General features: G+C 47.8%; 2 protein-coding genes across 3 annotated transcripts in view; both read right to left on the bottom strand.

Moving 5' to 3' along the window:
• The window catches only part of DIRAS1 (DIRAS family GTPase 1), a 35,960-nt gene extending 25,575 nt beyond the window's left edge, over positions 1 to 10,385 (bottom strand). The window contains exons 1-2 of the mRNA XM_005278920.5: positions 10,332 to 10,385; positions 103 to 318 (exon numbers count right to left, since the gene is read on the bottom strand). The gene's annotated coding sequence lies outside the window, so the exon portion shown is untranslated. The remainder of the gene's footprint in view (positions 1 to 102; positions 319 to 10,331) is intronic.
• SLC39A3 (solute carrier family 39 member 3) lies at positions 348 to 10,457 on the bottom strand. 2 transcript variants are annotated; one of them, XM_008171529.4, is made up of 3 exons: positions 10,332 to 10,457; positions 6,866 to 7,217; positions 348 to 6,287 (listed from the first exon to the last, which is right to left on the bottom strand). In XM_008171529.4, exons 2-3 carry the CDS (start codon positions 7,070 to 7,072, stop codon positions 5,547 to 5,549), a joined length of 948 nt encoding a protein of 315 aa, XP_008169751.1. In that variant the 5' UTR covers positions 7,073 to 7,217; positions 10,332 to 10,457; the 3' UTR covers positions 348 to 5,546. The 2 variants fall into 2 exon arrangements, with proteins under 2 accessions (XP_008169751.1, XP_065434574.1); XM_065578502.1 differs by lacking the exon at positions 10,332 to 10,457 and adding an exon at positions 9,871 to 10,136.
• Positions 10,458 to 15,407: the final 4,950 nt, after the last annotated feature.

The raw sequence follows: 15,407 nt of genomic DNA, 5'->3' as shown, positions 1-15,407 counted from the left end.
ACCCACCCAGATGAGAATGGGGGCCTGGTGCACCCACAGAGCACGGGTATAAATGCCTGTGGAAGGCAACGAGCAGTTGGCCCCCATAAGCCAAATTCCTACCTGGAATAAGCAGACAACTCCAAGTGGCTTCTGCGGTTAGTCAGGCCTAGGGTGTAAATCTGGAACTGGACCATGGCATGGAAGGCTCTGGTTGCATCGGGGCCCCTGACCCACAAGCTAAATGCACACCACTGCATGTGTACGTCACGGGGAATCATCCGGAGAAGCAGCCTGGGGCGTGGTGTAACAGGCGGAGCGGCCCAGAAACGTTAAAAACTAAACAAGTGAACGAAACAAATCAAGAAAAGAACAAAAAGTGTTTATTGGGAGCAGTTGTCAGCTTTCTGCTTTTCTAAACAAAATAGCCACCGTACAAATAATAACCACAAGTTACGCGCGCGGTTAAATAAATATTCCCATCACACACACGGGTGGCTCGTTCTGGGGCACAGAGAGTAACAGGAAAAGGTGTGACCTTAGACAGTGCTTTTAGCAACCCCGCAGCCCTGATCCACCTGCAAAACGGGCCACCTTTGTGGCTCTTAAGGGGTTAAATCCCAAAGTCTATCAAAACAGAAACCTGCCTTGATTGCAAAGGGCTCGCCCCTTCCATCAGCCCAGCTGGAACCGTGGAAACTGAGGATGACGACTGACCAGCACCCCTCGCCCCACGTGCGCCAGGCTGGCTCTAAAGGGTACTTCTGCAGAAATATTAACAAGTACGATCAATCATGCATTGAGGGTTGGGACTGCATCCAGCACCAAACCTCAGTCCATACCAGGAGGACTTTCAATGCACTTTCCTCTTCGGTGAACACAATCTCTTGCACAAGAGCAATCCCCACAGTGTCAGCCCCTCTCTCTACTGTGTGTGTGTGTGTGTGTGTGTGTGTGTGTGTGTGTGTGTGTGTGTGTGTGTGTGAGAGAGAGAGAGAGAGAGACTGACTCTTGGACACCAGAGTTCTTTTAAAGAAATCTCGTACCTACTGTTGTCTGCTTTGGCATTAGGACTTTAACCCCAACCCCTCAGCTACGAGACAAACACATCTCTCCGGACAGAGCCACAGAAGGGGACAGGGAAGATCAGGGATGGGGGACTTGGATGCCAGGAGGGCAGATGGGCCAAGAAGAGATTCTCCCCCTTATAAAGGGATCCCCAGAAGGTCAGAGAACTACAATCTAAAATGCCCAACGAGGCCTAGTGGTTAAATACTCATTTAAATCCAGATAGCCCCTGATTTTCTAACCCATGTTATCTGACATTTAGATCTGTCCCATATTAGATATTAATACCGACACCAGCATTCCTATCTACAACCACCGCCTTGTCCCATTTATAAAGGCTGCAGATGTGTCTGCCTAGCCCTTGCTTAATCACCAGGAACTGCCTCTTCTTCCAAGGAGGAGTCTGTATGTGGCAACCACAGCACTGGGACCATGCCCCTGTTCGCACGGATCCATTTAGGATGTGACACAAGCACTGAAGAACCCCAGTGCGCTCTAAAATTCACTTCCCATGGAGCCCTCCTCGCTCTTAAACTCAGAGCAGCTGATGGATTTTCGCTTAGATTCTATTCAATTCACTGCATTTGTCTAGCTCAAAAACACACTACCCCGGACCACAATGAAATACGGTGCAGGGGCAGGGTAAGAAGGGTCAGTCAGCGCGTCTGGGAACCAACAATCATATGGACTCACAACACAGACAACGATCACAACTTCCTCATGCCCCACAGTGTACTCAATTATTTGTCCCTTCATTAGGGCCGATTTTCTGAACGGATTTGTGCTATTGCAGGGTCCCTCTGTATGGATCCGACTGCAGAATTGAGACATATGCTTGTAAAATAAACTATTTTGAAACTGAAATCTACACCAAAGTGGTACAGTCACTTGGTCTTTAACAGAAGGTGAAAATCGGATATCTGATTGGAAAACACACCTTCTGCCCTGCCGAGGGGATGTTTCCACTAACAGGTTTGCTATCTCTCTCTAACCACAGCATTATTCCTGAATTGACACTCCTTTGGAGAAACCCAGCGTTTATGAGAGAGACGAAAATGGGAGTGACATTTTCAGAGCCACTCGAGTTCCCTGAGCTTTCACTGTTCTTTCTAGTCTGGGCTGGGAAGACAACTGCGCTAAAGCCAGGTATTTCTCCTTGTTACAAAGACTAGTTTTAAGTTTGGCCATTGTCTCCTTTTGTGTCGTGGGGTGTGTCTACTGGGGGGCCGAGGCACCGAGCCTGGGTCAATTGACTCTGGCTTGAGGGGCTAGAAATGGCAGCATAGACATTCTTGATACAAGAATCTGCAGGCTGAGCGGTAGCTAGAACAAGTTAAAACCTCGGCAGACCAAACACATCATCCCAGGGGACTGGATGGGATCCACGTGCACGTCTACATCACTCATCCCACGCTGGAAAGGAGGAGCCCTTCCTCTACGTGGTATTTGTGCGCATGACATTCAGTTAGAGGAGCTGAATGACCCCTCGCCTGCCCCAGTTTAACTCCGTCCATGTAAACGGCTGCAAAGGCCCTTCTACCATCTGATGCGACTGGGAGGATTTCAGCACGGTGCAGCGCCTGGGCTGGACCTTGCAGCTCCCCGTCCATAAAGGCCAGCCAGCTGTCCTGAGATCTTGCTATGAGTCCGTCAAGATGAAATCAAAGCCACGTTCCATGGAAGGAAATCTGCAGCACTGGCCGGGGGGGAGGGAGGGGGCGACACGTGCACACGCACAAACACATGCCCAGAGCCACGGGGCAGCTTTCCTGTGTGTCCCAGCAGAGAGTAAGCAATCTCGCCTGCACTCCTGAAGAGGCTTCCTGCAGGCCTGAGCCAGGCACCCGCTCAGCAGTAGCAGGGTGGGGGACGGATGCTGACAGAAGATGCTGCTAACTTCCCAGAGAAGGAAACGTGGACTCTCGCTCTCTCCTCTGGACAAACTCTGCAGAGAGGGGCACTTAACCCAGACGTGCCACCGAGCAAGTGCATCTTTCTGGGCCAGGAAATCTATTCCTGGTTTGGGCTGGGGTAGGCACGTTCCTGCAAATCACTAGAGCTTTGCTGGGATGAGCCTTGGCTATTGGTTTAGCTTGAGAGCATCCTTCAGACGGTGGCTCACTTACAGGGAGACGCTCCATCTCCTACCTTGCTCTGATTAACATTCAGCAAATACGAGGGGCTCCTACGAGCGCTGGCAGAGGTGCGTGGGAGCTCCAGGAAAAAGGCAGCCATTGCCAGTGGTTGTGGTTTGCCACAGGAGAGCTGCAAATCTGGATACCACCTTGGGATTTTGGCTCCTCTTATAGGAAAGAGCTGACGACAGAAGGGAGAGCCAACTCTTCTGCACCTCGCTTCTCCGGGTCACGTCACCCAAAATACACAGCGCCAGTCAGAGCATAAGAGAATTGACAGGCCTGTACATGTGACAGTCGGATAGAGACTGCCGCTCCCACATTGTAATATCAGCCCTGCCTGGCCAGCTAAGGGTTGGAGGATGGGGGAGGTTCCTGAATGTGGAAGTGGAGGAAAACAAAATGCTCTTGAACAAATGGGCAAGTGAAAACCCTGGCACTGTCTGGGAGGTGCTCAAATCTTCTGGCCGCCTACCTGCAGGATGGAGCCTGTGCAGGACAAAAGGGTCTGCAGCCAGACGCAGACCAGCAGCAATACCCATCCCACCTTTGATTTACAAAATGAACAACATAAAAGCAGTCCCCTGTGAACTGCCCGTGGCCTCACATTAAAGCCCACGTCAAACACATTGGGGTCCAGTCTCACTGCACGCACAACCCCTTTTTAATGATAATACTCAGCACTTCCGTAGCTGGGACATTAACTGGCTAATTCTCACAACACCCCCAGGAGGCAGGATAAATATCATCAGCCCCTTTTTACAGAGGGGGAAAGACCTACCCAAGGTCACTCAGGGCTTCTGTGGGTCAGAATTGAACTCAGAACATCTAGACTCATCCCCCAGGTCTCAGTCACTCCAGTGGTGAGGACGATTCAAGATCCAAACCAAACGGATAGATTCCCGGATACGAAGGTGGCGTGGGAGAGCAGGAAAGAATACAATCTATCCTATCTCACGGCATCAAAGCCCCCCAAGGATACTCCCTCGCCACTCGTGTTTTACAGCCGTTGTGTAGTTTGCATATCTGATTGAATGTTTTTTACACGCAGAAACAGCCAAGTCATTATGGACACTATGCCTGTCTCGCCATCAAAGCCAGAGCCAAACGTCCATGTGGTGGCTAGCTACGAGTGAGAAAACAGAGAGAACGTTTACAATGCCACCTGCCCACAATTCTGTATTTGGGAACCAAATTGGCACATCAAGCCAAACTGAATTTTAATTGGCCCTTGCTAACTGGGGTCATCTGAGGCCTAAAATTAGCCCCTCCCCATTTCTTCCAAGTAAGATTAATTAACTCTGGTGTTCTGTAGCAATTAAAATATTGGTTGCCAGACACCATCAGTTGGTCCTCGTCAGTCCAAGAGATGTGCCGGTATAAGAGAGAAGCAAACACGTTAGCACAAAGAAGACGTGGCTTTGGGAGAGTCATTTCAGATCCATCCAAGGGTGATCCCCCCACAAACCAAAATCCACCTCGGACAATTGAAATGACCAAACTATGGATTCTGGAAATTGCAAACATCCATTTGTACCAATTCAAGACCATGTAGCCAAAGCTCCCTGGATGCTTTGGAAAGGATTCTGGATTTTAAGGCTAAATTTTTCAAAGTGATCATTACCCAAACTCCTAGAGATTCACATCAGTGACTGTGCAATGAAGGGCCAGACAACAGTGATGGAACATGACCCGTGGGGGTAAAAAGGACTCTGGCCTGTTTCTTTGATTAATCTCTCAGGGACAATACCGACGCGATGGACTTTTTGTGGGTTACCGGACGCTCTGCCACCAGAGGATCCTGGCTCAAATCACACCTAAAAGACATTTGTGGAATCCCAGAACAGTTGATATTTTTGGCAGGTAATAACACCAGCCAGGTTTCTACTCAAAACTAAACTGGTACAAGCAGCTTAGTGCTGTCTTACGCTCCATTATCCCAGCCCGCTTTCAGTCTGATTTCTCCATTACTTTTCACCTCCTTGGAGCCCAGAGCCTGAAGGCAGGAGACACAGGTTATCCTGTGCTGGGGGGTGGGATCTCTAGACAAATAGCAGAACACACCGCTGACAAGGTCCCTTCGGAGGCAATGTTACAGCCAACTACTTCATCACGACCTCCAGCAATCTCTGCACCAACTCCCCAACCCATTGTTCCAATGCCACACGAAACCTCTTTTTGGACACTCCCCAATCTCATTTTCTGTGCACCCCAGGGAACAATTCTCCCTTTGCCAGGTCGATGCGTAAACACCCCCCAGACTGTGGTGTTCCTCTGCGTCCCTACTTGGCTGGAAAGGGGTCTTGTTCTCGGCACCATTTACAACGGGGAGGAGTCGGGGTTTACTGTCCGTCGCTCCAGCCTTCACCACTTGAAAAAGACGAGCAACGCCAAGGCCGTGTAGCCCAAGACCAGGAAGAGGACCTTCAGCAGGCGATCATTCTTATCTTCCAGTTCCTTTGCCAGGATCTCAAAGAAGGTGACAAACAAGAAAGTTCCCGCAGCAATGCCCTGTAAGAGCACAGAAGCCACGCTGCTGGCCACGTTCTGGGCGCTCTCGATGCCCATGCCGATCCCAATGCCCAAAGGAATCATCAAACTCACCGTAAGTGCTAGCTTGGCAGCGTCCTTCAGTGTTAATGAGATCTTAGCCATGCTGATGCCCAGTGCCACAGCCACCAGCGTCTCGTGGATGGCCACACCCAAGAACAGACTCATGACTTTGTTTCCTTCCTCCTGGAGGCCCAGGGCCAGGCCCTCAAAGATGGAGTGGGCAGACAAGGCAAACACCAGGCTGAAGAGCCGCAAGGGGCTGGATTGGGAAAGTTCCTGGACGTTCAAGCCATGGCTGTGGGAGTGGTGGCTGTGCTCATGGTAAAGCGTGCGCCCTCTGGAAGATGCGATGAAGGGGCTCTCATATTCTGAGTCACTCCCGACGTCTGAGCCGGCGTTGAAGGTCTCCAAGTCGATGAAGGAAGGCTTCTCCTTCCGAAAGGTCAGGATGAGCTGCTCCACAAAGACAGTCAGAAAGAAGCCCAGCAGCATGATGGTCTCGGCCAGGGGGTAGTCTGTGGTCACCTTCCCAAGCTTGAGAACTTCTTGAAGCTGGAACAAAGGAAAAGGAATCTGCAGTGAAACTGGCTGCATCGTTCACCATTAAAAATGACATGGGGGGACTCCGCCCTAAACTTGAAACGTTTTCAATGTAAAGGCCGGAACCACAGCAGGTTCCCAACCACGGGCATTCGCTAGGGTACATCAGGCTTGTGTTACTGGGTCTCTAGGATCCTCCACCTTGCTTTAAGGATCAGTCTCTTCCTGGGGTTCCCATGGCTTCTGTTTAATGGTGTGCACTTTAATATGCAATGACGCTGGGACGGCCTAGTCTCAGAAGGATGAGTCTGGGGTTAAGGGCAGCCCATGCATGTGCCTTTGTAGGACTGGGATTAGGAGAAGCCCCTATGTGGAGATGTTGGGCACTAGCTGGCAGAGCAGAGGGTTTAGTCTGATAACGTGGTAGCTTCCTGAACACACTGGGAAACCCATAGCACCATTATCATATCGGACAACATCTTCAAAGCAATATCATCTGAAAGCAGAGACTCTCCCAAATCCCCGCATCAGAACAAAACGGAGTCATTACAGCTGCAAAACAAAACCCCACCGAGTTTGCCCACAGCTACCTTTTCTCGTACGGCGGGGAGCAAGGCGTTGAAGCAGGTGGCCAGGAAGACCCCTCCTCCGAAGGAATTGCAGAGGGCAATGACCTTCCTGGAGCGATGAGCTTTCTCATAATCCGCTTCTATTATCTTGACGGGCAGGAGGGACCCAAGCAGCATGAGGAAAAAGACCCCCAGCAGACACAGAACTTTGACTGCTTTGATATTCATCTTGTCTCCCTGGAGAATGTCCCCTGCCAGGGACTCTGTGAAAAGTGAGTTTGCTGGGGTCCTTCAGATAGTTACTGTAATTGTTACATCAGCATTTAAACAGCAAAAACAAGTCTCCAGCGAATCATGCTTCTGAGCTCGCTAGCTGTGGAAAGGAGCAAGACAAATGATATTTTCCTCTGTAAATAACTAGTTCTACTATCTAACAGAGCGCCTGTCATCCCAAACTTGCATTTCAGTCTATGCACAGGAATTACGTCCCTCACCACTAAAATGCAGCCATCTCTAGAGCGGAGGGAACCAAACAGCTAGCACGCACAAATGGGGATAAGGAGGTAAGCAGAGAAAAGGGAAATTTTCAAAGTTAGGACACAAGGCAAACTCGTAATCCTGTAAAAAGCACCACCGGATCTTTCATACTGAATAGAGACAGCCTCCGTTTTTAAGGCACCATCAGAGACCCAGGCACAGTAAAACGCAGAGAATGCAGGTACCAATCCTGCAATTGGATCCACATGGGCAGAACTTTGCACCCACCAAAATCCAACTGCAGGATAAGGGCTTTAATTCAAGCCACCTTGGAAGAATATTACTTCACCTAGGGTATGTTGTTGAAATTCCACTTTTACCAATGATGTGGTTTTCTTTTTAAATTTTACTTAGCTGGGTCAGTTTCAGTTTCTTATGCCCGGATTGCAATGTAGCTATGGTTGGGCTGAAAATCCTGCTGCAATGTTTGGGCTGCCAATTCTGCAGGTGAATGGCTGAATTATTTTAAAAGCCTGTTTTAAATTAAATGACTAAACAATCCTGAAATCATGTATATTATTAGGGTTTGAAATAGGATTATTTTTGTTTAGCAAAAACCTAAATCATCTGTAGTATGCCGCTTTAAAGGGAAGCCCTAGGCAGAAATTCAGTGTTTATTCTTTATTTTCTCATACAGAACAACAACAGAGTGGGTGAAAGAACGAACAGATGGTAGCTTCGCAGAAGACAAAGATGTAAAACTCAAGCTCCCTGGATCATTATAAACAATTTACTCTGAAACATAAAAGTTTTCCCCCCCACATGGCATATGCAACCAGGATGCAATTTGTATCCCACAAAGCACTTTAAAAGAAGAAATGGGTTAAATTAAGATTAAACATTTTTTAAAGGTATACCATCATCAATGATGTTTCCCTTGAGATCTAGAAATTAGGAAGAAGCACAGCTAAGTTTCTAGCCTACTTCCCTTAGCTATTACACTGAACTAAGTTACAAAGTCAAATCAACGGCATGTTGAGAGGTTCTTACTGCCGTGACTCAAAGGTAAAGAGTTCCTTACGGCCGGGAGCACTCAGCAATCTGAACCACAATATATTTCACTCTAATGAACAAAGAGAAAATGTTCATAGCCATCCCAATGCTCAAACCAATGATGGACAAGGTAGATAATTGGATACCTGGTTACTGGACCAGCAAATGAGATTGAAAACAAAAAACCTTGGGGCTACAGATTTCCTTGGTCTGGGTTATTCTACACTTTTGTTTATTTAAAAAAAAATTAAATGGCTGTGGGTCTGGTAAAAGGATTTAGGGCCTTTCATCTGTAGGTTAACAGTTCCAATTCAACCCCAAGCCAGTAGTGAATTAAAGGGGTTACTGTCTGATGGCTGTCTGGTGGTGTGTGTGAAGTGAGTTGCTGGATCTCAGTCAAGTTTTTGGTGGAGAGGCATGCCCAATCATGAAAAAATACCTTTTCCAACAAGTGGGCCAACCGGTTCCATTTTCAAAGTTGGCAGAGAAGCCAAAGAGTGAACAAATTGAGAGAGAGAACTCCTCTATCATGTTTCCAAGGTGGTCTGTCCAGGTCAGGGCTTAGGTACATTGCCAGTAAAGTTGATCTGCCACTACCTTCACTGTACCTGATCTGTAGCTAGAGAGAACTTCATTCTCCAGAGTTGTCAATCCTGAAGAAAGTATCTTCCCCAATGCATGTGTATTAAAACATATGTTTGTCTAACTAAAGGTAACATATTCAACATTAGCTGTCTTGCCTATACTGAATTAGCAATCAAAGTCCACAGAGGATTCTGAATATACTCTGATTGGAAACACTCTTAGTTTCTTTGGAGCAATGCACAATCTTTTAAGAACAGTGTATTACTCGTCTGCAGAATGTTTTCCTTTCTGAGCTGCATGGTTCTAATAGCAGAGGGGAATTACCATTTTGTAGATAATTTCTCCCAGAACAAAATTGTTGCATTATAACATTGTACCAGACCCAAGGAGTGTTTTAATGCCCCCTCTCTCTCCCTGAAAAGGCACATGAAAACTGGACTGGTGACTTGAAAAAAAGGGACAGTGACAAATCAAGTTTGCCATTTGTAAATGCTTTGATCTCCAGGAGAAAGTCGATATGATGTTCTGCTCATGCTATGTTGTCATACAAACAAGACCATGCTGGGATCCCTGAAAATATTTGGGAAGGTTATTAATGCCTGTAACTCATATGACAGCCCTATCAAACTGGGCTGGGCACGGCAAATTTAGATTGAACAGTCTTCTGACAGAGGATGGTCGCTCCTGCGTTCCTAGGGCATCAAAAATGCTGACCCAAGACATGAGGGTTGGAACCCCAAATGCATTTTCTAGCTGCTGCTGGTCCCTCATTTGGGGGGCTACTCTCCCCCTAGCTTTGCTGCCTCCTCAGAGCGTAGTGCTGTTGGGTCACTACACCATCACACTGCCCCCAAAGTATGGCCGGACATCTTAAAGCCCTGCCAGCCTTGGGATGTGGGGGGACATCTCACCCGCCTCGCAGAGCTGGGCCGTAGCAGGATAAAGTCGCCTCGTTTTGCATCCAGGCGGCAGCACGACCCCTGTCCCCATCCCCTCAAACTAGCCCCTTGGTCCCTGGGGCCAGGCTCACCCAGCACCAGGACTACGTGGCCACCTGCCCCAGGGGCCCCTTGGCCACCCCCAGCTCCTTGTCTCTGATTCCCAGGAGGCCCAGGGCTCCTAGACCCTCTAATGACCCGTCCCCAGGCTTCCACCCAGGGCCTGGATCTCTCATGCCAGCCCCCCCCCCCCCCCGCCCCCAATTTCCCCCTCCCCCTCTGTCCTCACCTGACCTCCCTTCTAAATCCCCCTCCCCCACCTGTCTGCCCCCCTCCATGTCCCACCCCCCAGGTGCCCCCACTGCTCCCCCCCCCCCAAACAGGGCCTTGTCCCCCAGCGCGCCCGGGTTCCGGGACGGTCCCTCCTCACTTACCTTCGGGATCTTTGGCCGGCTCCACGCCCAGGCAACCCCCAACACTGAGGTCCCACCCTTTCCGGAGACGTCCACCTGTGATTGGCTGCTGGGGACGCCAGGCGAGAAACCGCCATTTCTCACTGGCTGGAAGGAACGCCAATCAGCGTCGCTGGCCTCGCCTACCCATGAAGCCAGGACAATGCCCCCCGGGCTCCGGGGTGTGTCGCTGATGAGGGCCCGAGGAGAAACAAGAGCCCGCTGTGAAAGGTTCCGGTGCCTGTTCTAGAGGCTGCAGAGCTGTCCAGGGGCAATTGGTGCTGAAAGTGGCATTGTACGTATGGGGCTGGTGGGTTCAGCAGGGGAGGGCAGAGGTGCTGGAACTAAGGGTGCTGCCGCTCACCCGAGTTTGAATTGGTTTCTATTATATAAAGGGGGTAGAGTTTGGTTCAGTGGCTTTCAGCACCCCCTGCTATACCATTCATTCCAGCAGCACGGGGGAGGGAGGAGGATGATTCCCGGGTTCTGCTTTCAGCTTCAGCAGGGACTTCTTTGGTGACCATGAGCAACTCACATCCCCTCCCTGTAGTTGTTTCCTTAACTGGAAAACAGGACAAGCAGTAGCCCCCCTACAGTGAACTAGCATCTAAAGTTCTGAGGGACCCTCAGATGAATAAGACTTGAGCAAGGGAAGAGCGGTGGTATCAGTGTGAGAACAGCAGCTTTCAACAGAAGCCTCTGCTCTGAAAGAGAAAATGCTTGAGCAGAAGCTGTTAGCAAAGTTCAGCAACTGCCTTGCTAGAGGGGAGTCAAAGTCTACCAAAACAGTATACATCAGCCAGAGCCAAGGTAGCTCACAATGGGGATACGGAACATTTTAGCCCTACGGCAGTCATTAGAACAGACAAGGTGGGAGTGAATGAAAATAGCAACCTGCAGAATGTGAAGCAAGTTGAGTCGGGGGCACTCAGGGCAGCAGCCAAACATCCACATCACAAAGAAACACCAGCCTCATTAGTGTGGACCAGGTCCCTGGCTGTCTAAGCAGAGAGGTAGAGACAACGGAGACTGAACCCTCAGTTCTAGAGGTGACCGGAATTCAGGACTGAGACACAGTGGTGGAGGTAGCGTCTATGGGAACAACCAGCACCACCACGTGTGCTGCTGTCCTGTTGAGAAGTTAGAAGACTTCGTTCTCACAGGGGAGTAAGTAGGTCCTCTCCCTTAAAAATAAAAATTCTAAACACAGAACCTTCCTCTCTCTGCATTGTAGGTGGATGGTCAAGAGTGACAAGTAAGAAGCGTCTCCCCCCATACCCCCTCTAGAGGCGCTCGTTAGGGCATGACTCACCTTCCAGCTTACAGGTCTGGATTTCTGCTCCCAGGAAAAGTCCTACTATTGCATTTGCAAACAGAAAAGGTGGTTTGCTCTGCACCTCTAACTGCACAAACCATTGCACAGGGGCTATGGTAAAATCCGGCTGACATTCACTCACAGCTTAGGAAATGTCCACCTGTACTAAATATTCTCCCAACCTTTGGCAAAACTGCTGTAAATACACAAGGCAAGGAGCAGTTCAACACCTGTAAGTGATGGTGGGTGACCCTAGGTACTCTCTCCCCACTACATCAGTTCTGCACCTGCCAGGTTACCGGAGGAGGCCTTTACATCCCCACAAACCCTTGGACTTATAGGTAACAGCAAATATTTTGATGCACAAGATGCTGTTTTCCAATGAATTTTGTTTGGAAAGAAGATCAGAATCCATGGGATGTAAAATAAATGCATTTTGCAGGACATTATAAGAGGGGACGGACAATGGCTGCCAGTATTGGATGGGTGTACACACAAAAGAGGGAGAGGAATTGGTTTGGCTAGATTAAGAACACATACCTAGGAACAAATAAAGGAAAACATCTAGGCTGAATACGAAGGAAAAACTTTCCCAATGAAGAGCTTTTCAACTGTGAAGAGCTGCAAGGGAGGTAATGGAAGCCCCATCATTAGCATGTGGACTGTATTAAGCCCTAAGAATACATACTGTCAGGAATGATCATGAATTGAGTGCAAGGTGGGGAGAAATTGACGCTATTCCTTCAACCACACATCTTCATCTCAAACAGCTGTGCTTCTGGCACAAACTGGGCACTGACCATCCTGCCTGGGGAAGAGCCAAGTAGCATTTCTATCAGCTGACACATGCACATGTAATAGTAGCAAAGCTGAAAAGCCAACAAGACAAACAACATTTCCCAGGCTGAGGGGTGGAGGTAGAGGAGAAACCAAACCTGCTTCTTTTCAAGCAAAGGTTTGGGAGGCGGGAGCAAGAAATCCTCTCAAGCTCATTGGAAATCTGCAAAGATGATGAAAGGCAACTGGCTTTGTGAAACAGACGGCTCTGAATACACAGAGGTGCTGTTGGGAAGGACAGACATTTGCAGCCCTAAGCAGAGGAGTCAGAGTGAGACAGGAAGGCACAGGCTGCACCAAGGTACCAGCAGGTGCTCTGCTCTACGGGGAGGTAAGATGAATGATGACACAGGGCCGGTCTGTCAGGGCTGCTCAGTGGAAAGGAGACAACAGAACTTTTCCCTTTGCCGACTCCCGAATGAGACAGACACAAGAAACCTTTGCTTTTCCCTATTTACATCTGGCCTTCTTCTGTGCCTGAGGGCTCAGTGGCTGGCTGAGATTACAGTGGGAAGGTGGGAACTGGGGGGAAAAGATGAGGATACTTACAGTTAACATCAGAGCTACAGGATGTTAGTTGATATTACTGTAGCACTTAGAAAGCACAACCCAGGATCAGGGCCAAGGGACATTGTGGAGCATGTATTTCTCTAAGAACCTCACCAGGCTCAAACTTACCAAGCACTAGTGAATTGCTTAAGACCAATATTCACTACTGAAGTTCACCTCTAGGACTAGAAATGAGAGGCATAGCAGCACCTTAACTGGAAGCTTCAAGTTTCACATTGAGAGTCCAATTTCTCCCTGGGACTACTCTACTTTAAGGGATGGACTTTGTCCAAGGGCTGAGTTTCATAGTTTGTAGTTTCATAGCTGGTGACAGAGCCACAGAAATCGTTTCTTGTTGGGAGCGAAGTTATAGTCAGGCCTGACAAAGCCTGTTCTGTAGATCTGCATCTTTCTTACACCTGCGCAAAGTAATCATGCTTGTGAGGAAAACAGAAGCTACAAGTAACTTCAAAGCCAGAAAAGACCAGTTTGTTTCCAGGGTGGGGGCCTGGTTATGGAGCTGGAGGCCACAACTCTGGCTGAGAACCTCACTGTATCCATTGAGGCATCGGCTACGAATGCTGCTGCCAGGGAAACTTTTGTTAGACACACACCGTTCACCCAGCTGCAGGAATGCAATGCTCTTTTGCCATTTAGAAAGACTTAAACTGGAAGGTTAAAAAAAACCCTTCAGTATCTGTGAACCACTGTTTAAAAAAAATATCACACCAAAAAGGAGGCGAGAAAGAGAGTTAGCCAATGGCTCCCACACTGAAGTTCTAAACTGCAAGGACATCACGCAGTTTCACTTTCTACGTGTTTTATCTTTATAATATGGGGGGGGGGGTTTAAAATAAAAACATTTGAATGCATTAGTTAAGTTTTAAATGTAGCACTGCAGGTGCTGCATGTGAACTGCTAGCTACAGAAGGTCCCAGGGGACGAAGTGAAAGCCTCACCAAAACAAAAAGTTCTCTGCACAGGATACACGCAGTGAGAGGAGTTGCACCCCTTCAGCTTGTGAGATGGACTGTAGATGCAGGTATTCCAGAGAGCGAGACATGACTAAATATTAGCTGTTTTCCACATGCTACATTGGATCATCCAATCATAGCCGTTTCCTATAAAGTTATCTGTTTTTGCTAGGAAGATGGGGGGAGAAAGTTTGAAGCCCTAAGAACAGTCTTAAAATGCCACGCCCGTTCTTGAACAGTCCATAATAAAATTTGTGGTGAGGTGGATGTCGTTTTTACAACACTGAATTTAAAATATCCTTTGGGTAACGCTCAAAAAGACACAAGAAAATAAACATGGTGACAAGACAACCCAGGTGGGAAAGATGCATAAGGAACCAAAGCAGTAAAGTCAGTCAAAAAAAGGGAAATGAGAGCAGAGTGCAATCCCCCGGGAGTGATTCTCGAATTGTGATCTTACAGCAGCCTCGAAAAGGGACGAGAGACCCCGACCACTGCTCATGCAAGAACACGCTGCAATTTGTCCTGCCTTGCTGACCTAAGAGGTTTTACTTAATGTAAAAAAAAAAAAAATCATAAAATATTCTACTCTAATCAAGTCACATGAAAGGGACATCACCAGCCTGAAACCTTATTGCTTAAAAATATTGAATTTAAAGTAATCTCTAGCTCCACAACTGCCCCATAGCTTTGTGGTTCTACAATTTCATGTTCCTGGTTTTAACTGTTTCTTCTCTCATTACTTTGGGAAAGACCCACCTAAACTTAGGACACAGACTCTAAAAGGGAAAGCAACAAAACTGTCTTTATACAATGCTGTCAAATGCACAAAATGAAACAAGAATAAAACATTGTTTGTTTCACTGAGCTCTTCCATTTCAAGTAATCTTGAGTGTTACTGATAAAAATCTTGAGACAGAAGTATGATTTTTAAATTGATAGTGTCCCTTTAAAACACGTCCTTACATATATCTAAAAAACTACTGCTAAACTGCAATAGTTTAAGGGAAGAATTTAGGTCCAATATTTTCCAGGAGTTTAAGTAATAATCAGCCATTCCAACATTTAATGATCTATTTCCACCAATTTTAAAAAAATTGCTATGGGACCAGTTAATTTTCAAAGTAGCGACATTCCCCTGGTTGCAGCACACTGCCAAGGTAGGACACCCAGAGTGAAACTGATTAAAAGCTGCATATAAAGGAAGTGAAACTGACTAGCCTATTTTCAATGGCCAAGCTGAGCCACATACTATAGTAAATAAGCTGCATGAAAAGGAAAATTAGAATATTTGAAAATGTAAATGGTATCAGTCTAAGGTGGACTCGGTAACAAATGGAGACCGATTGCTAAGTAGGTTGTGAATTTTAGCTGGCATCTCTC

The sequence above is a fragment of the Chrysemys picta genome, chromosome 25 (genome assembly GCF_011386835.1).
Source record: "Chrysemys picta bellii isolate R12L10 chromosome 25, ASM1138683v2, whole genome shotgun sequence".
In the NCBI taxonomy this organism is placed as follows: Eukaryota; Metazoa; Chordata; order Testudines; family Emydidae; genus Chrysemys; species Chrysemys picta.
This window is presented reverse-complemented; position numbering and strand designations above follow the sequence as displayed.

Coding starts and splice junctions, on each gene's coding strand:
- SLC39A3 (XM_008171529.4), bottom strand. CDS start 7,072: ATGAATATCAAAGCAGTCAAAGTTCTGTGTCTGCTGGGGGTCTTTTTC. Junction 6,288..6,865: donor TCCCCGCCGTACGAGAAAAG/GTAGCTGTGGGC, acceptor CCTTTGTTCCAG/CTTCAAGAAGTTCTCAAGCT.